This window comes from Canis aureus, chromosome 19 (assembly GCF_053574225.1).
Source record: "Canis aureus isolate CA01 chromosome 19, VMU_Caureus_v.1.0, whole genome shotgun sequence".
In the NCBI taxonomy this organism is placed as follows: domain Eukaryota; kingdom Metazoa; phylum Chordata; class Mammalia; order Carnivora; family Canidae; genus Canis; species Canis aureus.
The window spans coordinates 47,306,860-47,332,773 of NC_135629.1; the positions used below are offsets into that span (position 1 = coordinate 47,306,860).

Sequence of the window (25,914 nt, forward strand, 5' to 3'; positions counted from 1 at the left end):
ATGTGTGTGTGCACATGTGCACATAGTTCCATGCACCATCACATGTACACATTCTCACAGTGCTTACTTGCACACAGCATGTATACACACTCTCATGTGAATGTACATGTGCACACCTGCACACACAGGGCCATGCAGTATTTGTCAGTCCTCAAGGAGATACTCCATGTGCTCGCTAGCAGGTGCAGAGCTTCATGCGTAGGGTTTCTTGGAAACTCTTATTTCAGCCGCCTCCCCTTCCTTGAACAGTGCTGGGTCTACTTTTGAAGACCTTCACTGTCCCCTCTCCCTTGTATTACCCTCTGCAAGCCTCCCCACCTCATTTTGGCTTTTGTTTTTAATGTATCGCGCATGGACTTAGAGAGCAGAGAAGCCATCCCCGTCTTGGGACGTTTGGGCCTGAACCCTGGAGAGTTTCAGGCTGCTTTGCTCTTGGCTCTGGGTCACTGCACCCTTGCTCTGTCATGGCTGGTGAGGTGCCATGTGCCCCCAATATCTTGTTTACATCCATGGACTCTTAGGAAATACTTGTGGAACTGTTCCATAGCCAGGTCCTAGCAAGACCCACAAGATAGGACAGATACTATGATGCTCTTTTCTCAGAAGAGGAAAGGGAAGTGAGAGAGGTCACATGGGCCACCCGCTATCACATAGCAAAGTGCAGCAGGGCCAGCCCTGGACTCAGTGACCTGCTCCACCTGGACCTCTCCACCCCCATCTTTTGTAATGAGAATCAAACCATGAGGTTCAGAGTTCTCACAAGTTCTAGAGAATGGTTGATGCATGTGCAGTGTTTATTCTATAAGTGGCCAGGACATACCTGCGTGGAGGTCTAAATGTCTCTCATCTGATTCTCTTACCTAGAAGCAATGGCTGATCAGAAAAACTCTGCGCTGTACACACTGCTGGGTGGTAGGTACAGACCGTGTGGTGATTATCGTTTGACCAGCTTCCAGTGGTGGCTCTGCTGTGATTTCATACTAACCTCTAACAACATGGAAATTGCTGCCCATGCAGATGCACCCCATGCGTGTTGACCTTTTAATAAGTTGCATTTGGGGGAAGCGTTTGGTTCTTTCGGGGGTGCAAAGGAAGGTGTCTGCCCCACACTGCTCCTCTGATGGAATCAAGACCCAGTGTCGCACACTGCCCTCTCCATCTTTGTCCATGGTGCACAGAGCAAGGCTGCTGACTCCCCGGAGCAGCCCAGGAGTTAGCTGGTTATTAGCAGGACAGGGCAGCAGTGCTGGAGGAAGTCCTGCTCCAAGCAGTCTTTATGAAAACACAAGGCACAACTCTTGTTTTCTTAGCTGTTTATGATAGGAAGCAGCCAGACTGATGGCCAAGTTGTGTTGTTTTGTTGTTTTTGTTTTTTAAGAAAACAAAGTCCAACAGTTTGACAGGGAATAGATTGTGCTCCTTTGCTCTTCTCACTAACCTGGCCTCCTCCCTCACGGAGAGGCCATGTGGCCAGCATGCTGTAGTGGCTGTCGCCACCTGGAATGCCATATGATCATACTCAGGGGCCTTCCTGGCATGTGGAGGGAGCTGCAGCCCTAGCATGGCAGAGTGGGGACAAGGTGAAGTGGGTACCCTGCTCGGGGGGCCCTGCAGCCCTCTTGATGGAGCCTTGATCCTGTGGAGATCTCAAATGGACAGACGAGACTGCCTGGAGAAAATGGTTTTTTTCCACAGACCAAACACAGCTTCAAACCTGCACTCAGAGAAACCAAGGTGAAGGGACAGCTCTTCCATAGTCTTTAGAACGCTGTCAGGCCTCTGTGCTTGGAGGTCACTCCGATATGTGAGGCCACTAGGATCTAAGAAGGTTACTTGATCAGGTTCAGTCCATGTTTCTGGATGTTGGAGCCAGGGCCTGAGTTTATGTTCTGACTCTGCCACCATCTCCTTGGGGGACTGTAGGCAAGTGTCTCAACCTCACCAAGCCTTGGTTTCCTTGACGGAACGTGGGACCAGCTCTGGCCTAGCAGGTGACCGTTGGGGTAAAGTGCCTTTCACAGTGATTACCTGTGATGTGATGTGTGTGACATGTATCATCCTGTCCCTACGGTACCGGGACCAGGACACAGGTCCTTCATCCATAAAAGCCCCTTTCCCAGGGGCAGACAGGCTAGGGCTGAGGCAGCCATATGCACACAGGGTGTTACCAGGGGACTCTTTTTCCCCACGAGATTGCAGTTTGGCAGAAATCTTTGCAGTTGAAAAAGTCAGAGCAGGGGTACTTGAACTTCAAAGAGGGCTCCAGGGTCCTTCCTCTCTGGCGAAGCTCAGCCATAGTCACTTGTCCAGGACCAAATGCACATTTGGGTCTGAGTCACGAGTGGCTGTTTTTTAGGTACCACCTCTTGTATTCTGTAGCCTGCAGTTTTCACATTCTATGCAAGCTGTTTTTGTTTTTAAAAACTTGACCAAGCTTTACATGACAAGCGATAAAGTCACGTAAGTGTCAGCCTGTTCAGTCATAGTGGGGCCCCCCACCCGACCTGGGGGCCTCACGGAGGTTCCCTGTGGAAGGAGTCCTGGCATCCTGCATGTGTGACTAGAGCAGCCCACTGCTGGCCGTCTGCTTTCAGTGCTAAACATGGAGTTCTTGGCTTGACCCAAGCTAGAAGGCATACCCTCGGGCCATCGAGAACCACCCATGGGGGGCACACCCGAAGCTCTAGTGTCCGCACTGAGTTCTATGCGCTCGGAGCTCTTTTCTAGAAAGGTCTATCAAGGTATTGGGTAACTAGCAGGTGCCTGTTTGGGGGAGAGAGAATTGGTTTCTTCCAGGCAGATGCAAAACAGGCCCCACTCACAGCCTCCGAAACCTGTCAGTTAAAGCGGGCACTGGCACACCTCCCCCAGGTAAACAGTGGTGTATTTTCTGCAACGGATCAGAGACCGAGATCAGTCAGAACTCACCGCTGAAGAGTTTCTAGGTAAAAGTTGTTGATTTGCAAAGGGAGAAACAGATTTTTTTTTAAGGGCAGGAAATGGCTGTGTGGGTGTCAGTGATTGGGCCTCCGCACCCCAGCGACAGATAGCGGGATCCTGCGCCCGGCCCCACCCTTGCCACTTCCTGCAAGTGCAGCCCTGCGTTCGGTCCCTGCAGCGCCCGGGTGACACCAGCTCGCGGGCCCTCACCGCTAACCATCCAGTCACCTTTAACCTCTCCGCAATTTATTACCCTTTTATTACTGCTAATGACCTTTTCACCTCCAGAATAAAGCTGTGCACATGCCTGGGGTGTCTTTTTTGCCCCTCTGCTCCCTCCCCTCAATTCTTCCAACGAACACAGGAAAGCAAGATAGCATTTAATCTGTGTCCTGTTTGAGTCAAATGATTTTCAAAAAAAAAAAAAAAAAAAAGAAGTGCTGTCTACCCTAGAACGTGAGTCCCCTCCCACACCTGTGTGTGCAGATGCCACACAGGGCAATTGTGGCTTCTTGCTTCATGCGGTTTTCTGGCCACCGCCCACCTGCAGGCCACCCCACTTGCCCATGGGTCACCCTGCCCGTCCTGGGGGAGCTGCCCCATGGGACTTGGGCTAGGAGGGAAGCCCGCATTCCTCTGCAGTGCCAACCCATGTTCGCACTCGGCCCTCGGCGTGTGCCGCAGGGCCAGGCTTGGGGGGAGCCCAGGGTGGCCATCCTTCGCCCATACGGGTCCGACCTCTTGTTTGCTCAAGATCCAGTTTTAAAATGGCTTCTCCACTTGAGCCGTGCGGTTAGCACCTCAGCCTTGAACTTAACTACTTTAATTCCGTTCCCACGATGCTTTCAAAGAGATAATTCGGTGGGTACTTGTAAAGTTCTAGAATGGGACGAGAGTGGTTCACTGCCATCACAAGAAGCCTGGAAAATCCCAGCACTTGCGGACCAGCCGGTGTCAGGGTGCACCAGCGGAGTGGAGCCCTCCTTGCCCGCACACCACCTCTGCCAGCTGGGGTGGGGGGGGTCTGTGTCAGGCCTGGGGGTGACGCCCTGGTAGCGCGAGCTCGCCGCCAGCCCCGCTTCCAGCAGAGAGAGAAACACCCTCTTCCTCCCAGCCTCTTCCTGGTGAGATGCCTGGAGACGGACTATTCTTTGGGGAACATTTCTGCTCTGCAAGGTCGGCTTCGTTTGAAAATAGAAACATTTGCCTATTTTAGCACACGCCCACCCTCCTGCACCCAGGAGGGAAGATTGAGTAGGAGTTCAGTGACACAGTTGTCACCCCTTGTTCAGTGGTTTAGGGTCTTGGAGCAGAGGAATCAGAGACTTAGCCAGCCAGGCTCCCGGGGTGCTGTGGGGCCTCAAGGTGGGGGACAGACTCAGAGCTCCCGGGCCTCCCCCATCCTGCATCTCTGACTGTGTGAACAGATAGGAGCCACCGCCCTACCGCCGCCCCTGGCCCCTCCCTAGCCACCTTGAGGGCCTCTTGTACCTGCCACCAGATCCCCCCTAACCCCTCAGTTCCATCTGTAGCAATGTGAGGGAGCCGAGGAAGATGTGCCCAGTGTGGCCCCTCATCCCTTTCTCAGATTCAGGAGACCCAGTCAGCCTCTCTTTGCCTGCCATTGTCAGCTGAAAAACAGCACATGCCCATGCATGGGATTGATGTGTGGGATGCAGGGGAATCTGTACAGAGCAAGAGTAGGGGGGCCCCCGATCTGCTAAAGGCTCTCCTGACTGCTTCCAAGCCACCCCGACAATGAGAGGGAGCTCCTGATTGGCTCTGCAGATCCAATGCATGCACACCTTTTAATTGTCTTTCAGACCCGCTGCGTGAGACTGGTGATTTTGTGAACTGTGGATTCGATACCTTTGTGCCTGTGCAGAGGTAGCGCTTTGACAGCTTTGGAGCTCCTCTGCAGGGGGTAGCAAAGGCTGGGCCGCCTTGGTCCTGTGGCACAGACCCAGGGCTCCCCCCCGCCCCCCCGTCTGGCTGCTGTGTGGCTACGAGTGTCTCCCTGTCCTCCAGGGCGCCCTGAGCCCCCGGGATGGAGACGGGGTTGGCACGCAGGGCTGCTCTGGCAGTATGTGTCGAAGGCAAAAAAAAAAAAAAATCAAAGAACAAATGTGATTTTTTGAAAAAGCAGAACTGTGAGACCTGCAGTCGGTATTGTTTTTGTTGTAAAGACAAATTTGGGATTTGTAAATGCATTTGTAAATCATGCATTTGTAAACTCCCCTCCCTGTTTTTGCTCAGAACTAAAGGAAGCTTTTGTTGAAACTTCTCGTAAACTGTGTCCCACTCCCAGTGATACTTGTCTTTTGAGGACCCCAAAATCATGGCCACTTTTCTTCCTCTTTGCTCTGCTCTCTTGTCGTGGTGGGCTGACCCTGCATCCATGGGGCTCGGCACCAAGTTTGCTTCCATGACCTTTGACCACCTCCAACACCACATAGGCTGAAAAACATATTGGTCGTGGAGATGCCTGGTGGGTAATAGTAAATATTTGTTCAGCTTTTCTCAACAATTCGGTACCAAACCTCATCCTGTTCCCTTCAATGCATTAAGCAGATTTTCTTAAAATTCAGTAAATATTTTTAGTGGAAAATCTCAACGCTGTGATGGTGGGGACCTCAGATTTTATCTGCCAGGGCTGTGCTACTTGGCACGGCTTTGATCTGCCGGGTTTGCCTTCCCTCGCATGTGCATCAGCGAGAGCGAGCAGGGCTGGTGTCTGCAGGACTCCTCACTTACAAGCTGTTAACATGGTCCCAGGTGTCCTATTTTGAGAAGTTAGCTTCCCTCACTCATCTGTGTCCCACCGTAGGCAGGAGCCAGAGGGAAACACAGATATATGTTGGCAAAAAAAAAAGGTCTCTTTCCATAAAAGATGCCCCAGTGATTATGAATTTGAAAGGTGGTGCTCTGGACAGTCTGCTTTCTTTCTCCCCATGTCCCCCCGCCCCCTAGTTAAGCTTTCCTGCCGAGGGCTGGGGGCAGTGGGGACAGCGGGTGGGAAGGGAGAAGCTAAGGAAACAGGGTGTGTCCCCTCCGCAGCCGCGGTTCTCCCGTGCAGTGTGACAGTCAGAAGCCTGGCAGTTGTGTGAGGGTCCATGCTGTGGAGGATGAGTGGCAGTTGCGTGGGTGTCCCCTGTCGTGGAGGGCCAGTGACAGCTGCGTAGGTGTCCCATGTCGGGATAAATGGCAGTTGTGCAAACGTCCTGTGTTGTGTAGGGTAATAGCTAAGGTGGGGCAGCTGTCCTGACCACAAGCCCTTTGTTTTTTATTTTTTTGTTGTGTTTTGTTGTTTTCGTATTTATCTCTCATCTACAGAAATGTAGTTGCATTTTCCAACTATGGCCCTGAATTTTATAAATAGAACCCAGCAAGTGTCCAGTTGGGATGAAAACAAACTCACGGTTAGATGTGTATTTTCGATATCTTTACCCATCAGATTTATTGAGACCCTAAGTCACCCAAAACCTCTTTGTCTCCTAATAAGTTAAAGACTTTCGAACAAGGGAATCTACCTTCTTTCAGAGTTTTGAGTTTTGCAGTTTTTCAAATGTGCATTCCATCATTTTTTTCCCAACGGGCGGACCAGGCTCTTGGGGACCATTCCCGGACAGCGGTTTCCTGAAAAGCGTGTTGGGAAAGGCGCAGCGAGAGGGAGCTCTGCTGCCAGACACTCACTCGGGAGCACCTGCTCAGGAGCACCTGCCTGGGGCCCGGCTGCTTCCTCGACCCAGGGTGCCTGCAGTATGGGGGCTTGGGGACACGCATGGCCTTGAAAAGTTAAATAGGAGAATTAAAGAAATTTTTTGCCAGGGTGGAGTCGGCCACCGAGTTTTTTTTTTTTTTTTTTTTTTTTAACAGCACACGCTGTGGTAAACCATCGGGTTCATATTGTTTTTGCTAAAGGCAGTCCTGTGTGCGGTTTCGGTGCACCGCTTGGGTAACTGTTGAAACTGCTGCGGTTTGAAATAAGCCCTATTTTGCCTTTTCTTCAATCTTGCATTCCTCTCCCCTATTAATGAGGAAGACTATGAATATTGGGGAGTCACTCTGGGGGGCAGGCAGCAGTTTCCAGCCCCTAGGGGGTCATCACTCTGTTGGTCCTCACTCCCCAACTTCCCACTGCTGAGGGGTCAGGTGGCACCCCGGCCCCGCGTGGACATCTAGGAATGGTGGTGCCACGCCTACCACATGGCTTGTGCGTCGGGAATCACCCCCAGGAGCTCTTGCAGCAATTTTTAAAAACTGATTATCGCTGCCTCCTCTGAAATGTGCCACAGTCCACATCTTTCCTATTCATGGTACCTGGAGCCGCAGAAAGCCTTAAAATGACAGTGAGTTCGCTCAGGGGCACAGAGGCAGCTGAAAATGACTTTGTCACGTTTAAGATAACCTATACCCAGAAAATCGGAAAAACGAGTAAGGCGTTAGCAGAAGTGGTTACGTAAAAGCAGGAACTACACCCAGAATGTTTTAAAAGTGCAGCTGCTAAAAATAAATGGGGGTGCAGAGTAGGAAGTTTGGACTGAGGGCAGTCAGGGTGTGCGTTTCTTGGCAGACAGCCTCTGGTCACTAGCACAATGTCAAGCCAAGCCAGGGATGCCATCGATTTTGCACGTGTCACGTCCAGTAATTCAGCCTCTGTGCCAAAGCACAAAAACAGACAACCGAGAAAAAAAACGTTCTGTTTCTTTTTTTCCCCTCTGAAATCAAGAGCAGTTGATGTGCCCTGGTTTCATATTAACACAGTCATGATTTCTAAATAACAACGGTTTCAGCAACGGAGCAAGACCAGGCCCCAGCAGTTTTGATGTGAACGGAGCTTTTCATCTCCCCGATCACCTCTTGGCTTGTCAGAAACCTCAGCTTGAAATCCTAGCAGGCTAGAATCTGAACCCCCCCCCACAAAGCAATTTAAAAACCACAACAAACCCAAACCAGGGTGGGGAGATGTTCCCAATTTAAAAGAAGGAAAGAGCACAGAAGTGGGTGATACCTTTGAACATTTGGACTGTTGTGCTCACCCTTGGGGTTGGGCTGGGGTCAGCTGGCCCCTTTATCCCTGCTCAGATATCTGCCCTTTGGACCAGACCCTACAAGAAATGCTCCAGGAAGTCAGGCAGTTGTCTACCTGGACTTACTGTAGAACCAGGAGCTGTGCCACGCCCTGAGATTTTTCAGCCCGTTCCCAGAAACTCTACTTTTTCCTGTATCAGAAGTTTTCTGTTTGGTCTGTTGTCATTTTAGTTTTTTATTAAAAAAAAAAAAAAAATCAACCCAAGAGTACATCAGTGAATAATATTGCTCTTTCTTGCAAAGGAAGGAAGCCAAATGCCTTATTCTTTCCTAGCTCACCAGAGGGGTTCCCTGAAAGGGCCTCAGGTCCCATGGGACAGTCCTGTGGCTCTTGTATGGCAGCACCTGGCCCAGAAGGAACCCCCCCACCCCCACTGAGGACAGGGATTGGCATTTACTTGTATCAGTGGTTGCTGAGCCCCACCTATGAGGAACTGACCCTCACATGTGGAGGTCAGACCAGGAAAGTCCAGTGTCATGGGAAGCAGACAAGGCATGGGGAGCCCTGCAGGGGAGGAATGAGCCCTGGGGGATGTCTGCCAGGGTAAGGGCGAGGCTGCATGCCAAGGCAGGGAGAGACCGGCTGGGCTGGATGGTACAGGTGGTCAGGCAGTGGAAGTAGCTACAGGAAGGAGGCTGGGGGTGGCCAGGCCATGAGGACCATGCATGCTTAGGTCGGCATCCCTTCCTCATGCAACCTGATCCTATGTCCCCAGCCCTCAGGACACCGTCCCCCTATGGCACCCCTGCCTATGGCCTTGAGAGTCCTTGCACATACCAGCTAAGTGTGCAGATGAAGGACAGTGTTCTGGGCCCTGAAAAGGCTGCGAGTGCCCCAGGAGGCCCCGGAGTGCCCTTCACTCAGGAATAAGTGTATCTACCTGCGATCAAGCCTTGGGTAGTGCCGCCACGGGTGTGGAAGGTGAGCTGGAGTCGGCCTCCTGGCAAATGCCACAGGGGACCTCTCCTGAGGCTGTGCATCTTCTCTTGGGGTGGCACCTGGTATGTGGCACTACTCCACAGTGGGGAAAGAGGGTACTGAGAGGTGTTTGAGGAGACGGGATGGGCAGGTGCCTGTGAAGCAGACCATGGGGAAGGTGACGTTTTCTGGAGGCTGCAGGTGCCACCATGCTGCACACAGAGCTTCTGAGTGACTCTGTCAGAGCTGCAATCCAGGGTCCTCTGTTTCCTTTGGGGCCCTCCCTGGGGCCAACAGTATCCTTCAGTGTCCCAGAAGGGCCTGATCACCTGGCAGTAGCATGTGTTGTGCTCATCGCCTGGCAGGTGCCTGAGCTTAGCGCCTGCTCCATATCACCAGTATGCGCGGGGTTCCTGCGAAAGACCAGGGAGTCACTATTTGTGCCCTTGCAGGCCTTACATTATCCGAGCTGCTCAGCTCTGCTGTTGTGGCATGAAAGCCACCATAGAGTGCACACAAATGAGTTGGCCCAGCTTACTGGCGTTGGCATGCCTGTAAAACTTGAGTTACAACAGTGGGCAGCCGTGTCGTGGGTCGACCCCTCCTCTGGGTGACCACTCTGGCAGCCCCACAGGGTGGCCTTCCCCTGACCCTGTGTGAGTGAGCTCGAGCTGCCAGAGCAGGGCCACGGGCTGTGCAGCTTAAACAACAGAAGTGTGTCCTTATCTCGTGGCTCTGGAGGCTGGAGGGCCAAGATCAGGGCGTTAGCAGGGCTGCTCTCCTTAGCTGGTAGCTGGCCATCTTCCCTCTGTGTCTTCACATCCTCCTCTTTCTGTGCATGTCTGTGTCCTAGTCTCCTCTTCAAATGGAATCACCAGTCTTAGTGGACTGGCACCCACCCATAGGACCTCACTTTGACTCAACTACCGTATCAAAGACCCCATCTCCAAACAGTCTCATTCTGAAGTACTAGGAGTAAAGACAACGTTAGGAATTTGTGCAGTTCAAAGATGCAGTTCAACCCATCACAACCCCTGAGTCTGGGAACAAGGTGGGGGTGGGTGCTGCTGTGCTGTTCCCCGTCTTCTAGGGGTAAATGTGGCCTGCCCCAGGACTAGGCTGGAAGAGATGAACAGGGGGACAGGAGTGCACAGGGGCTTCCTCAAGAGGGCAGTAGTTGGGAGTGCTTCCTGGGCAGAGGGACCAGCCAGATAAAAGCCCTGAGTTGGGGGCGTTCCCAGGAAAGGAGGTGCCACTCAGGCCCTGGAGGGCTGGTGGAAGATGAGTTTGGGAAGAGTTTGGCATGGGTTGTGGAGCTTTTGGAAATCACCACGAGATGGCGGAAACATGGGCCCAAGGCAGGGTGTGGAGGGGGGCAGGGGGCAGAGGAACTTGCACTGTGGACAGCAGGGCCCCAGCCTCACAGAGCTTACATTCTGTTGAGAGTAGAAATACACATGTGACATAAGGACAGAATGTCACTATGGCTGCAGAGCAGTAGACAGGGAAGCATCTCAGCCAGAAGGGGAGAGGGGCAGCCTCCTAGTGTTTGGTATCCACAAGGGGAAGGGCCTCCCAAGCCTGGGAGCAACAGATGCAAAGGCCTGAGCTAGGCAGAGCAAGAGGTGGCCGTGGTGGTAGGGCAAGGGGCAGGTGGATGAGGCTGCTGGGTGGTATTTCTAGGGCAACCTCAAGCCTTTGGGAGATCCAGGCAGCGTGAGGATCAGCTCTATGTTAGAAGACCACTTTGCTGGGTGGGGATGGCCTTCCAGGCAGGAAGCCGAGAAGAGGAGCAGCCATTGGGCAGCCTAACTGACCTATTGGCTCATCCCTCAGGCCAGGGAGTAGGCTGGCTGTGCATAGTGGCCATGGGGGAGGCAGGTCTTCAGGGCCAGTGGGACAAGCCAGGGAAGCTGTGGCAGGCACCCAGAGCACCCTGCTCTCTGTAGCCCGGGGGGCACTGGGATCCAGAATGGGGAGGAGGTGGGAGAGTGAATGTCAGGGAGGAGCATTTGGTGCTGGAGAGAGCTTGAAGATCTGGGCTCTGTCATGGATAGAGGAGGAGATACCACTGGTAAAGACTTGACTGGTACAGAAAGTGGGGGCGGCACCCCCAGGCCTTCGCTTTGACAAGTCATTTGCTGTGGGAGAGAGAAATCCTAATTCTTGTTGCATGGTGTCAGTGTGGCCCACCTAGGGGCTTTGGCAAAGGCTTTCCGTCAGGGACCCTTCTAGCTCACAGGGCCCACCCACCATGGGGCCCCATGTATGCCTATGATTCAGCTGGAGGCCACAGGGAGAGACAGTCCTATGCTTCAGCCTCCCCCTCTCCCTTTCCTTCTCCCCCTGCCTTGGTCCACGCGAGTCCTACTGGTACTGCCTGGGGCCAGCAGGGTGACCGAAAAGGTACAAGGTGCCAGAGCAGCCTCAGAGTGGGGCACAGGTCATGCTGCTCAGAGGAGCGCTGTGCATCAGACCCCTGCCTCTTCCTTCCCGCTTCACACATAGGAAACAGGCCATCTAGGGCCGAGGTGCTTGTCCTGGTTGAGGTCTTGGAGTTGAAAGAAGCAGAGGCAGGCTGTGGCTCCAGAGCTTCTAGGAAGACACCTTGGAGCCTTTGGAAATGTGGCATCAGAGAGAATGGTTTTAAGAGCTGGGCATGGAGGTTGAGAGCCAGGTGGTCTCTCTAGCTGGCAGGTCATGTGGCAGAGGCTGGCTGGGTGAGGAAGGCAGGTGTCCCAGGATCAGGTACCCCTTGGGGCTGGGGGGATTTTCTGGATGTGCACCTAGACGTCCAAGGTCATATGTGGAATGCGGCCCGTGGCTTTTGGGTTCTTTGTGCACATAGTTTTGAAATTGTAAGAGTAACCATAAGCAGCTGGACTGACAAATTGGAGTCTCTAACCTGGGGCTTGGACTACATCCAATATCTCACTCTTGGTGCCCCAACCACCCTGGCCAGCCACTGGACAAATGAGTGGCTTCGGGCAGGAACCTGGCCTATGAAACTGGCAGATACTGGAAGCTCATCAAGTGTTGGCTAGGCAGGCCTGGAGAGGCCCCTGGTTCCCAGTGGAATGTTCCGGCACATTGGCAGGACTTGTTAGGAGAAGCTACCTACCCTCAGGCCACTGCCCCAAGCATGGTCTCATGACCTTGGTTCCCTCTAATTCTGAGCCCGTCTATCCCACACATGTCCGGCCATCATCTGCGTTGCTAGGACCCAGGCATCCTAGTGCCACCTCTCAGCAAGAGCCCAGAAAGGCCCAAACCCTGCCTCCTGGAGCCACCTGCACCAAAAGGCAGAAGCGGGAGCTAAACACAGATCATAACCCTCAGGACAGCTGAGGCGGTTTTCTGGTGAGCTGCCTCTAGACCCTCACAACCAATGCTAACTCTTTCCCATATTGTGAAACTAATCACTCCTGTTAATTGCAAATACCTCTCCACCTACCCGCCCCCCCCATTCCACCCACCCCGTTTTTTTTTTTTTTTTTTTTTTTTTTTATTGTTAGAAGCTTGCAGTGTGTTTTTCTGCTCAGCCATGACTTTTTTTTTTTTTAACTCATTGTGATAGTAAATGTGTTGCCTCACTAAAATGAGTCCCTTTGAAACATGCCTGCGTGTAAACTCGGTAAAGACAGTAAATTTTAGCTGAGCGGGGTGGGGAAGAGAGGGAAGGGGGCTGTCTGAAGTGGTTTTCTTGTATCGCCCACAACCCCGTTAAGCCTCCGAGATAAGGTGAGAGTGAAGCGAGATCCATCCAGGATGCCCCTGGGATCTGTCCCCTCAGCGAGCCACATCCTGGCCCTTTCCAAAGAGGGAGAGGGCATCCCTGCCAGCTCTCGCTGCCCTCCTCCTCAGTCAGGACTCTGTTCTGTCCGTGGTCAGTAACTTGTTTTTCTTTTTTTTTCTTTTTTCTTTCTTTCTTTCTTTCTTTTTTTTTTTTTTTTCTCCTAAACTTTCCAGGTAAAAGTACACCTGTAAGCCAGCTTGGTTCTGCAGACTTTCCCGAGCCCCCCGATCCATTCCAGCCACTCGGGGCTGACAGCAGTGACCCGTTCCAAAATAAAAAGGGGTTTGGGGACCCGTTTAGTGGAAAAGATCCATTTGCTCCCTCCTCTTCAGCTAAACCTTCTAAAGCCTCTTCCTTGGGCTTTGCAGACTTCACCTCTGTAAGTTGAGTTCCCTCCGCGCCACCCCCTCCACCCTCGGCTTTGCAGCTTCTTTGGGGTTCTTTTTTTGTCTCTTTGAAACAGCAAGCCTGGTTTATGTCTCCCGGTACCTCCATGCTCTCATTTGTGTTATTTATTCTGTACTGCTACTTTGTGTAAGAAAAACAGTTTCTCAATAAAAAAAAAAAAAAAGAAAAGAAAAGAAAGAAACGAAAAGAAAAGAGCTACAGTTTGGATACTCTGTGATAAGGGCATGTTCTCTTCCAGCAGGGTGGCTAGATGTACCTGTTTCCGCCCTCCCTGGTAGACTGTATCATTTCTGCGGCCCGGAGGCCGTTGTGTTGATGGATTTTTGGAAGCTGAGGGGTCAGATGCTTCTGAAGTACACACACAAGATTGCAGAAGTCCCATTAGGGTCTCACTGTCCTCAAAAGGGTCTTTGGGCGAGAGCTGTGATGGTCCCACTCCAGGGCATTTTGAGCAGCAAGTGAGAATCGAAGGACCCTGGCAGGGCATGCAGAGGAAGAGCAATTTGATTTTTTAGAATGTATTTCAGTTCCCAGCTATGATGGAAAGAAATCCAGCCTGGAACAACTGCTCTGAAGCCCTTTTCCCTCTGCCAAACCAAAACCCTAACCCTCATGGAGCCATTTAGCAAAGCAAAGTGCCTTTTCAGAAGCTAATCCTGGGACTTGGAAAGCCTGGCTGTTGTTTCTCAGTGTGCAAAACATTCTGGATTGTGAAACGCTGTCACTGGGGGGTGTTTTTGGTACACCTTCCTCGGTACCAAGAACCTTATTCTCAGAGAGCTTCAGATGTCATCTTCCCAGAATTGGTTTCACCATCCGTTGTGCACTGTTTTTACATCCTAATTTGCAAAGTCCTTTGTTTCCTGGTTCGGTTCGGGGTGAGATATATTGTTTAATAGATGCTCCAGCTCCTAGAATCTCTCTTAAAACCAGATCTGCCCTGGCAGGGCCCAGTGAGTGCCTGATGCACTTCAGATCCACCTCGTGTGCACAGCTATCCTGTGTCTTACTGCAGTTGCCCAAGACACCGCACATTCCTGGCTCTTGGCGACCTGTAAATATTTTACGACTGCAGTTAGCTCAATTTTGTTGACAGCCAGTGCACACCGTGGATGTATCCAAATGGCGACGTTATTAATAAAAGCCAAAAACAAAACCCGCTTTATCTACAGTTTCTTAAATAGTACTGCATTTGTGTTTTGGTGGAAAAAAAATTAAATGCCGATGAGAGAAAGAGAGCTATTCACGCATGATTCAGGTACTCTGTTTTGGGTAGGGACGAGGGGTAAGTAGATGTGATTGGTAATTTGGAGAAATAACTATTCTCTTTCTGAAATGCAGGATTCTGTTTGTGTTTCCCCCCTAACCCTCACCCTGATGGCTGGTTGGGGGAGAATATTTAAAAAAAAAAGAAAAAGAAAAAAAATCCCAGGTTTTAAGCTATCATTTGGCCCACTATTTCTGGTCATTCCAGAAACATTCTCAATATTGAATCCTTGTTTCCTAGTGGTGGGTCAGATTCTGCCTTGTTGGTACCCCTGCTGTTCTTTGTTTAAAATCACCTTTCCTGCTTCATATGCCCCAGTTTTCCCAGAGGAAATACCCAACAATGAGATTTTACCCCTCTGATAGGATGGAGTGTGGGATAGGCAGGACACCTAACTGGTTTGATTTTGTCCCCTTCAGTCATACCATAGTTCAAAAATGGTCAACCTGTCCCACTTCAGGGCACTTGGGATGTCTTTGCATTTTTGTGACATCCGGGGATGCAGTCCATTGGCCAGTGGGCTCTGGTTTGCTAGACCTTGGAGGTTTGTGCTAACTCAGAAAAGGCCAGAGTTGGTCCCTCCGGGTTGTAGGTTTCCTCAAGTAAATGCTGAGAGGTCTCTTGCTGCCCAGTAGACTGGCACCATGACTCTTTCAGTGTGAATGTTCTAAGAGAGCCCCCAAGACATGTTGTTACCCATGCATAAGCAACGTGGTCCACGTTGGAGTCCAGGGAAGCTGATGTCACACGCGTGTGCAGTCCCCCCGTTGGCGCCCTGGTCCTGCCATTCTGGAAGCCTCTAATTTATGAGCCCTGAGTTTCCATCAATGGGTTACTTGTGCTTGTAGCTAGTCACAGGAAACGTCTCCAAGATTTCTTAAAAAACAAGACTTTCTGTCTCAGGCAAATGTGTTTATTAGGAAGTAGCTTTTATAGGTTAGCAAAACGACTTTTTTCCGGAAGTTTGTGTTAAGAGCAGAGCAAATCTCAGATGGGATGTGCTGTGCTGTGCACCGTTGGACAAGTTGGATGCGATTCTCACAGCATAAGTGAGCCAACGGGAGGTGCTGTCGGATGCCTCAGGCCCCAGTGAGGAATGGCCCCGGGTGCCTTCGTGTGCAGTCTTCTGAATCCTGGATTTCTGCTGAGAGGCTGCTAAAGGAAAACCGTGTAGCATCCTCCCCGAACACGGGAGATGCTGTGGCAGGGCGGCATTCTGTGCCCCGCTGTCTCAGCTCCGGGAAGGCGCCGGGGTGAAGCAGGAGTCACCTGCCGTTCACGGAGTGGCAGCTGTACCCACAGGCGCCCCAGGTTCCGGCCATCACGATGCATGAAGGTTGGAGAATCCGAGTGGCCTAGTCAAGGGGTCTCCACTGGGGCCGAGAGAGGCCTTTGTGCTGATTGGAGGCCCAGAGGGAGCTACAAGCAACCCTCTCCCTCCAGGTCGTCTCACGGACACCACGGTCCAGCCTGCTTCTCCAGCACGCACAAACAGCGCATGCTCGGTGCAAGTCTCCAGACAGGATCCAGAAGCCGGCCCCAATCCAGTCTGCTCTGAAGGCATCTGGAATGTTCCTGTCAGCACATTTCATTTGAAAATGGGGACCCCTTGAGCAGGAGGCTCTGCAGTGACATCCTGAGACTCTGGGGCTGGGCAGGAATCATAGTGTGGCCACATGATCTCCACTGATACTTGACCCCTCCTGGCCTGGCATCCAGGCTGTGGCTGGATCACCCTGGGCATTACTTGTCAGCCCCCACCCTCCCCAACTGGGCTGACAAGGGCGAGGTCCCTGTCAGCCATGCTGTCCTCTCCTGCCGCTGTCAGCAGCACCAGGGAGCTGTTTCTGCCAGTATTTGTGGTTTTTTTCCCTTGTTTTTCTCCTGATGAGCTGTTGGAAAAACCCCAGGGAGTGTGAGGGTGGAGGCTTGCTGTGATGGGCGGTGGCAACAGGAGGGGTGAGGGCTGCATTCCATGGAGTCCTACCTGGAGACCCATCAAGCCCCAGAATGCTTCCTGGCTAGTTTCTCTAAGAAACTGGAACTCAGGCTTTCTTCCTGGAGACAGCTCGTCACGCTGACCCCACACCTGTCCCCACCTGACCCCCAAGGCCACGTGGAGGAGGCCTCCTCTCCTGCCTCATCTCCTTCTCCCGGCCTCATGTGGTCCAGATCAGGCTCCCTTCACCGCACCCCTCCACCCACCTGCGCACAAACCCCTGGCAGTCTGGTCCCTCCCACCCTGTGCTCCGTTTTGGCAGCACCAGGCTTGGGTGCTCGACACCCCCCACCCACTCCTACACTCACAGAGGTGCCCTGTTGCCCCAGCCCTGCAGCTGTAGCTGACTGCCCCCCCCGCCCAGACCCAGAGAGAAAGTCCAGCCTACTGAGGGCCCAGGTTCTGCAGCCACTGCCCCCATTTCCCCAGGCCTCCGCGTCCCCACCTGCCAGAGGAGCTCACCTCCCAGGTTGTCACTCAGGCTCTCAGTACATGCGTGAAGAAGTAGTCCAGAATTTGTCGTGCTTCCCTCCCCGATGCTCCCAGTGGGGTCTGTACAGGCCTCCGTGAAGCCTGTGTCGAATTGGGATTGTTTGTATGTCTGCTCCCAGGGGGTGCCTTTCAGAGGACCGGCCTGCCTCTTTGGTGTCACCTGGGGCTCCACAGAGAGCTGGCCAAGCCGGTGCAGAGGAGAGAGATGCAAAGGGAGGCCGAGCCCGTGGACAGGCCGCAGCTTTGCTCTGGGGCGTGGGGCATGTGACTGGGGCTCGTGGGGGAACCAGAGACCCACACCAGGGGAAGAGCACATGAGGTCTAGCTTTGCTTTTTTTTTCCGTAGAGCTAAGATACCTTGAATGGTTTGAAACCACCCATCTTGGTGTCAAAATGGTTTCCTCCCTTGTTTAAAAAATATATATATATATTTTTTTAACTGAACCTTTTGGAAAAAGGACCTCAAGAACTCCCGGATGGATCGGCAGCATTAATGCCAGGGCTTCTATAAATGTTGAAGTAGCTGGTGGCTCTTAGTGAGTCTGGTGCCCCCCGGGCCATGGCTGGGGTAAAGAGGCCACATTCAGGACCGTGTCGTCCGTGCACGTTTAAACGCAAAGCCGTGCGCTGCCAGAGCTCTCCGTCGCAGCGCCTCCCACCCGCTGGTGTCATCGGCCTGCTGGAGGCTCGCTGTTCGAGCTCCTCGGTTCAGCTGACCTCTGCTCCACGGCCGCTCTCAGAGATGCCCCCACCGTGCCCGGAGAGGAGGCCAAGCGGAGCGGGGACCTGTCCCTCACCCTGTGAAGCCTCGGAGACTCTGACCCGGGGCTCACGGGAACTCCCCGTGTCCCCAGACCGATGCCTAGCATTGCCTGCTTTGGTTTCCCGCAGGGGGCCGGGTGGCTGGTTTCTCTGAGGTCCGAGGTGGTAGTTGGGGTCAGACTCAGCCCTGTTTCTCAGTGCATGCGACTGCGGGTCAGGACTGGGCCATGCGTGTCCCCTCCCGGCTCCCAACCAAGACCTGGGCTTCTGGCTTTGTCTGGTTTTCACGTGCACGCCAGGCAGCCCCACCCCGCCCAGTGCCCCCCAGCACTGCATTTCCCTGCACCCTGACAGCACGCGAGGGGCGTCCTCGGGGCCCGGCCCCCACCCCTGAGCGGCAGGTTGCAGCGCCCAGGCCAAGTAACCCAACCTCCATTTTCCTTTGCAGTTTGGCAATGAGGAGCAGCAGCTGGCGTGGGCCAAGCGGGAGAGCGAGAAGGCGGAGCAGGAGAGGCTGGCGCGGCTGCGGCGACAGGAGCAGGAGGACCTGGAGCTGGCCATCGCGCTCAGCAAGGCCGACATGCCCGCCGCCTAGGCCCCGGTCAGCGGCCACGAGCGCCAGGCGGGACGGCCGCGGGGGCGGTTATGCAAAAGGAGAAAACTCAAGTCTATCTATACACACATACACACGCACACACACGCTCACAGTGGTCCCCGTTCGCGTTGTGACATGTCACAGCCACTGTTATGTCAAGGACTCGCTGGTCGGAGGGCCTCGGGCTCTGGGGGCTTGCCCAGCAGAGAGGCCCGGAGAGGTGCCTGCAGATGCTCCTCTCCGCGGTGTCCCTGTGGAGTGACAGCACCGGGTCTTCTTCCTCCACCTGGAGCACAGGACGAGTAGAGGAAGCGCGGTGACTCCTTGCCTTTCATCTGCTCGTTCCAGCGCCCAGGCGCACCACCCCCATGCCTCCCCGACTTCCCTTCGGAGACAGACACCTGGGCGATGTATGCATTCGTTGTATAAAATTAAGTTTGAATGATTAATATAAAATATTTTAATACAAAACAATCTTTTTTTTTCCCCTTTCATTTAAATATTATTTTCCTTGCAGTAACCTTCACGTGTGGTGTCACAGAGGCAAACCAGCCCCACAGTGGGTGGAAAACCAGATGGAACATTCTTGCTTAAATCCTCAGTGTTTGAGCAGCTTCTAGGGCCACAGAGCCAATTTGGGAAGTTTGTAGGGGGCACCCCAGGATACAGAAGGTCTCTGAGATGGTTGGTAGTAACCTCACTGTCCCTAGAGCAGGTGGCCCTTGGTAAGGGCCCTGCAATTGGAAGAAAGATTCTTGCACAGTTCACTGAGGGCTGGTCTACATGGGGGGCGAGGCCACTAGGCAGTCCTCATACCACGAAACAAACCCATAGTCAGGGTTGGGAGGTGGGAGTTAGCCATTTGAACTCAGCTGAAATCCCCTAGAACATTCCTGAAGCTCGGACATCACTGGGGATGAGCTCAGGAGTTGCCAAGGACGTTGCAGATCTGCCCAGCTTTTCTTCTCCCTGTCCCCAGAGAGATGAGACACCCCAGGTCATCTTCTCTCAGACAAAGATGATCAATCTTTTGAATCTGAGCAGCCTGGGCACAGCCTTCATCCTGAAAAATGTGGCAGAGAGCCTCTGACCCCCAAGGCTGCGCAGGCTCGGAAGGGGAGGAGCCGGGGACGCCAGGACGGCAGGCCTACAGTGTTCCCCGCCAGGATTAGCCTCTTTGGGAAATCTCAGGGGACACGGCCCCAGCCCCTCCTGGTGGGGTGGATGCTGAGACCCTTCTCTGTTCTGTGTCTCTGGGCCAAGGTCCCTGCCGGCTTCCCTTCCCCAGCCAAGGTGGAGCTGCTCACCCCCGCCCCCTGCATGCTGCCTCTCTGCCGCCTGACTCCACGGGCTTTATCGGCTTTATCGCACCCGGGGAATCACAGGTATTTACCAACTCGTTTTTACATTTTAATAAACTTGACGTTTTAGACAGTTTTAGATTTGCAGAAAAATCACAAAGATGATACAAAGGGGTTCCCATAAACCCCGCATAACTTCCCCTGTGCTGAACACGTTAACATGGTATGTTTGTTAGAATTCATGAATCAATACTAAGAAATTACTATTAAGGTCACACTTTATTCCGTGTTTTTAGGTTTTTGTCCCAGGACCCCCACTGTGTAATATCTAGTTGTCCTGTTTCCTAGGCAGGAGACCTGCTTGTCTTTGCGGACCCACTTGTCTTTGCAGACCGTGGCAGTGTGGAGGCGGCTGGGCAGGTGCCTCACAGCATGGCCCTCGGTTTGGCTTGTTTGAGGTTTTCCTCCTGCTGGGACTCGAGGTGACAGGTTGGGGCTGAGCACAGAGGTGAAGTGAGTCCCCATCACCAAACACCATGTCGCTGCGGATGTTAACCTTCATCTGAGACAGACGGGCTTTCCAAAAGGCAGCTTTTCAGAGCCAGGTATTCGGTGACGTAGACTCATCTCAGGGTGAGGCTGAGAGGACACTGTGAATCGAGGTAGGGTAGGGGATGTGGAGATCACCCCAGACAGTCCGGGCCCTTGGAAATTGCCCATTTCTGGGCGATTTTTGGACGAAAGGCCCCCAAGATTCCCTGGTGCCCTTGAGACAGCCTTGCTTCTCCGTCACCAGCAGTGATGTGGGCCTGTGGGCTCCCTGAGCTCTGATGTGCGCCTCATCCTCTCTGGAAGGGGGAGCAGCTTCCAGTATGTGCCTTGAGATGGTTCCTAAGGCTTCCTCCAGCTGAGGTGGGACCATCGTGTATCCCCTTGGGGAAGTCACTGTGTCACCGTCCCCAAGCTGGTCACGGCTCCACGCTTGAGTACAAGGTGAAAAGCTCACGGTTTTTGGGGTGATGCAACTTGCATCCTTCTGTTCTGACCTCAGAGCCACCTTACAGGTGAGGCGGGAGAGGTGAGAATGCATTTTCCTGATGGAAAAACAGGCTCAGTGTCTGTGCTCATTTGCCCAGAGCCCCGAAGCCCTGGAGAGGTGGTGGCTTGGTGTTCTGCTCTCCTTAGGAAAGATTTGTTTCATCTTGCCTGCTGCTTTTTTATGTATGCACTGCCACGCAGAAGAGGTACAGAGTCTCTTTATGTCTTAGAAATGGAGGGCCAGGCACTGAATTAGGAGTTCTTACCCAGAGGGGTGCAGTGGGCTTCAGGGAATCCTTGAACCCCAGAGAATACATTTGTGTATTTCTTCTTGTTTGTTTTGTGGGGGGTGTCCTTGAAGTTTTCATGCTGTCGGCAGCGGTTCTCAGACCACCACCACCACCACCCCAAAAAGGTTATAAGCCAATTTTAAATCCTGTTTCCTTTTTCCCCAGCCTTATACACACACTCATGGATACTCACACACAAACACACACACCTGCTTGCTGTGCAAATAACCGAGCCTCAAATCCACCGATACCATCCCAACTCCCACAGGCTCTCTCTGCCTCTTCCTTGGCAAGGAGCACACACTTTCCTGAAAAAAATAGTGTCCAGTATGAAAGCATTTATTATGAAAATCTCCCAACATAGTAGCAAGAAGAGTACCGTGAATACCCTGTACATGCGTGGCCCACTGTCACAGTCCACCACCTTCCCTCCCCCAGTCCCTTTGCAGACAGGCTGTAAAGGCTATTCTGTCCCCGTGTCACTTCATCCTTCCAGATTCAAGGACAAGTCACTCAAAAAGGTGGGCACCTTCTCACACAGCTGCCAGGCCACGATCACACCTACAACTAAGAGTCACGCCTTCCTTCCCTTTAGTCACATCCTGCACGTGAGCGTCGACTTTTGATTTGGTGACATCACTGATGTACTGGCCGATGGCTGGAAGCCTGTCCCCTTAGGAGGTGCCCCCCCACCCCGCCCCACTGCAGGTCCCACCTGTGGCAGCTGCTTCCCCACCACCTTGCCCACCTGCCAGTGACCCAGCTCCGGCTGCAACGGGGCCAGAGACCAAGGGTTCAGGGTACCTGGTCTGAGCAGCCTTTTGTAAAAGGTTGACTGTTGGTCTGCAGCTCGCTCCAAGTAAACGGAATTGCATCTTCAAAGCCAATTGCATTTAAAAGGACATCCTAATCCTGGAACAGTTGTGGAAAGCTATTTTTAAAACAGGAAGCGTCTGAGAAACAAAGACCCTGCCTCTTGAAATAATGGAGTAAATATTTCTGCCCCCTTATCAGATCTGGTTCCTTTGAAACATGGTTCTTTTTTTTGTTTTGTTTTTTTTCCCCAAATTTTCCCCAGTAAAAGTTACCAGGAGCCGTACAAATTGTATCATGAGCTGTTGTTGGAAAAAACATAAAGGGAAATGTGATCCTTATCACCAACTTATTCCAGAGAAATTACGTGATGTGTGCTTGCATGGCTCGGGTTGTGTTTATGTTTAGTGGGTTTTTAAATATCTCTTTGATTTGCTTTCTGGCGGCTGCGCTGTGTGCACTCTGCTTCATGACCTTGAGCAAGCTACCTAAGTGCTCTGGGACTCACTTTCCTCAATTAGCCAAGGAGGTTGGACTGGACAACCAGTGGAAGACCCTCCTAGCTTTAGAAGTCTGAAAATTATTATTCAAGGCCGTAGAAAGACATGTATTTTAGGATTTCAGGTACCATAAGAAAAGAAAATGGAAATCGTCCCACTAACCTCATCTTTACTTAAAATATTTTGTGCACATATAGACAGCAATGTTGTATTATGATCACTGAACATGGTAAGAGACTAGAACGTAATTATTCCAACCACTAAAAAGAAATTACAATTAAGTCATGCAGGGACACCTGGGTGGCTCAGTGGTTGAGCGTCTCCCTCCGGCTCGGAGTGTGATCCCAGGTCCAGGGATCGAGTCCCACATCAGGCTCCCCACAGGGAGCCTGCTTCTCCCTCTGCCCGTGTCTCTGCCTCTCTCTCTCTGTGTCTCTCGTGAATGAACGAATGAATAAGTAAGTAAGTAAATAAATAAATCAATCTTAAAAAAAATAAACCCAAACAATTAAGTTGTGTAAGAGGGGTGCTAATTATTGCTACAATGGGAATCATATTATAATATATAAGTGTATCTATCAAATTAACATGTACACCCTACACTTACACAATGTTGTACAAATTTACATAATGTTATATGTCAAATGTATTTCAATAAAAGTATTTTTCCATGCATCAAAAAAATCGAAAAAATATTTTTCCACTCTTGATAACCATTGAATAGCTAAGGGAGAGATACTAGCTTAAATAACGTGTATGTGTGTGTGCGTGTGTATACACTATTGTATATTTACTACCTATACTATTATATATACTATTATTATACAATTACTAGCTTGACATAATAGACTATTATGTATAATATTAATACTCATATATAGTACATATAACATCAATATCACTACATTGTGTTGATAATAGATATCAATAATAATTATATATATCTTATAAACTTTTAAAAACCCAGTACATTATAAGAAACCCAAGTTTAATAAATGAACAATTCTATGACCTTGCAATGGTTTTCCTACAACTGACCTTCAACCTTGGGAGTCGAGGCCCTTTCTGAGGACCAGAGCACAAGGACTTTTGAGATAGTGGTCTGTAGTGAATATTGTTTCTTTGTACTAAAGACAAAGGGCAGAGTTTCCATTCCAAGAGCCAAAAAAAGACCCAAGATGAGATGGAGCCATTGTTCAACCATAAACACACTTTTCAAAGGAAACGAGGATCTTGGTTCTAAGAGAACAGCATGGAAGACCGGAACTCGGATTCATTTCCGGTTCTAGATCCTGGGATAAGAGACCTATGGCTTCTCTTCCCCTAGGGGAGACCAGAGAAGACACAGCCGTGTGAAGAAACCATGGGTGTGCTGGGAAGGACACAGCCTTGAGTCAGACTTGATAGATCTTGGGGTGCTCACTTCACCCCTTGGAGTCATTGCTCCTCCTCTGTAAAGTGAAGATAATAACTCCATCTCCCCAGGCTGTTCTGAGAATCCATAGCTGAGTTCCTAGCACATTCTATGTGCTCGAGCTAGAAAGAACAGTAGTAGAAGTTTTGTTATCTAGTTTGTTACCGATTGTGGTTTTAAAAAAAAACCAAACCCCACTTAACAAAACAACCATTTTTAAAGTACAACTCGGCAGCGTGGACTGTATTCGCATTGTTGTGCAATGCAATAATAGCTCTCTAGAACGTTTTCGTCTTGCAAAACTGAAACTTCATACCCATGGAACAACAGCTCCCCATTTCCCAGTCAGTAGTAGTGGGTTTTGTTATTACTGATTCTGATGCATATTATTAACGCTATGGTTCCTACGATAGTGATTGCTTTGCACTTTGATAGCAAAGCTTATGTATTCTAGTCCTACTACCCAGGAACCTGCGGACAGAGGTAACTCTGTCTATACTAGCTAAAAAGCTACCACACTATTGCGCTTTTTTTTTTTTTTTAGAGATTTTATTTATTCATGAGAGACCCAGAGAAAGAGACAGAGACATAGGCAGAGGGAGAAGCAGGCTCCCTGCGGGGACCCTGATGCGGGACTTGATCCCAGGACCCTGGGGATCACAACCTGAGCCCAAGGCAGATGCTCAACCACTGAGCCCTCCTGGTGCCCCCGCACTATTGCTTATGAAGGGAGGCTCTGGTATGGGGTCGCGGGGAGATAGGAGGCCCAGACCTGCCATGAAGCTCCCCCAAGATTGTGTCAAAGTCTGTAGACAGAAGGGGGCTCGAGTGTACCGAGGATCTTGCGTAGACCAAGTCTACTGTCAGCCAACATCCGGGAAAATGGTGCTTATGCCTGAAACCAAGGGCTACCTTTCATTCAGAGGCTTGGCCAGGGGACTTATCTCTGGAGGAGGACAGATGCCACTGCCCTTGTGTGGCACGGCTGGACTGAATCACGGGCTTGTCACCACTTCAACAGTGGTTATTTTTATAGCCGACAATGAGACTTACTGGAAGTGGCTTGGCATTCGTGCATAGAAAGCTCCTGCAGTTAAATTTGAGGAGTTGGATGGAGGATATGAGCCCCGGGATGTGGGAGCTCTTCAGGCCCTTGACCAAGACGTTCCCACAGAACAGATCCCTTCCAGCCCAGCAAGAATTCCGGGGATCCCCAGCCTTCCAGAGGACTGGTTCTTTCCGGAAGAACCGGTGTTGGAGGCCACAGACCATTACCCGTACCACGGTGCTCCGACCCTCCGGGCTTACCCCAGCCAGCCTGGCCACCTGCCCCTGCCTGGCCCTCCGAGGGAAGGAGTGCGTCTGGCCAGCAATGGGAACATTCTATCATTTTCCATTTCCCACGCTGCTTTCTTGAGTTGTGTGAGCTGCTCAGCTGGGCTCTCTCTCTCTGTCTCTCTCTCTCCCCTCACCGTGACTGGGCCATGGAAGGTGGTTCATTTAACAGAGGAGGTGCTAGGAAGCTGATGTTCGGCTGGGGGGCTCCTTTCAGACATGGAGCACACCCCACCCTTTGCGGACGTCTCTCTGTCCCCCGGGCACGTGCCCCTGCATGGAGCGTTTTTCCATACTTTGTCTTCAGGACACTTGCCACATTTCCAGCCACTCTTTTTCTCCGTCTTCAACTCCCCCTCTCACACCCAACCAACATTTTAGAACCCTGGTTTTGCTCACATTGTCTTGCTGACACGACACCCCAGTTCCTGGGGTGGTGCCGCATGTATTGTCTGAACTAAATTTTTTCCTTGGAAGCGGGGTTGAGCAAACAAGCAGGGGATTTTCCATCGGGCACCAGCTGGTTGCCTCCCCATGAAACAGTCTGTGGGTCCCTTGTGCCACTGTGGACTTTCTTGGGGGACGCAGGGACCCGGGACAGGTGGGGGACTTTGGCAAGGCATCTGCAAGGGTCTAAGTCAGGCCGGGAGACTCCTCCCCTGGCCTTCACGGAGGGCCTGTGGTGGCTGTAAAACTTGATCTAGAAAATTCTTCCCACTTATATTCAAAGGACGCAGAGTCCATTGGCACTGAGTCACCTCCTCCCCCCTACCTGCCAGCCTGGGACTGACTACTGTGTCCAAGCCCTGGGGCCTGGGGTGCTTTCTTACTGTTGGTCATTTGCAACTTTCTCTTAGGAGCCTCAGAGAACCGGGTAGATGTGCCGTATTTCTCCAAAAACTAGACACCCTCAAATGCAGTTCTGTTTCCAGAAACAGGAGATGCTGCCAGCAG

General features: G+C 51.7%; 1 protein-coding gene across 11 annotated transcripts in view; it reads left to right on the top strand.

Moving 5' to 3' along the window:
• Positions 1–18,743, top strand: part of EPS15L1 (epidermal growth factor receptor pathway substrate 15 like 1) — a 96,745-nt gene extending 78,002 nt beyond the window's left edge. For 6 of the 11 annotated variants that reach the window (XM_077859528.1, XM_077859532.1, XM_077859526.1 and 3 more), the window contains 3 exons: positions 865–912; positions 12,920–13,125; positions 18,123–18,743. In XM_077859528.1, the coding sequence (XP_077715654.1) occupies positions 865–912; positions 12,920–13,125; positions 18,123–18,269 (401 nt within the window). In that variant the 3' untranslated portion in view covers positions 18,270–18,743. Of the gene's footprint in view, positions 1–864; positions 913–12,919; positions 13,126–18,122 lie in introns of those variants that run through there. The other 5 variants (XM_077859527.1, XM_077859531.1, XM_077859534.1 and 2 more) reach the window with 5 other exon arrangements.
• Positions 18,744–25,914: the final 7,171 nt, after the last annotated feature.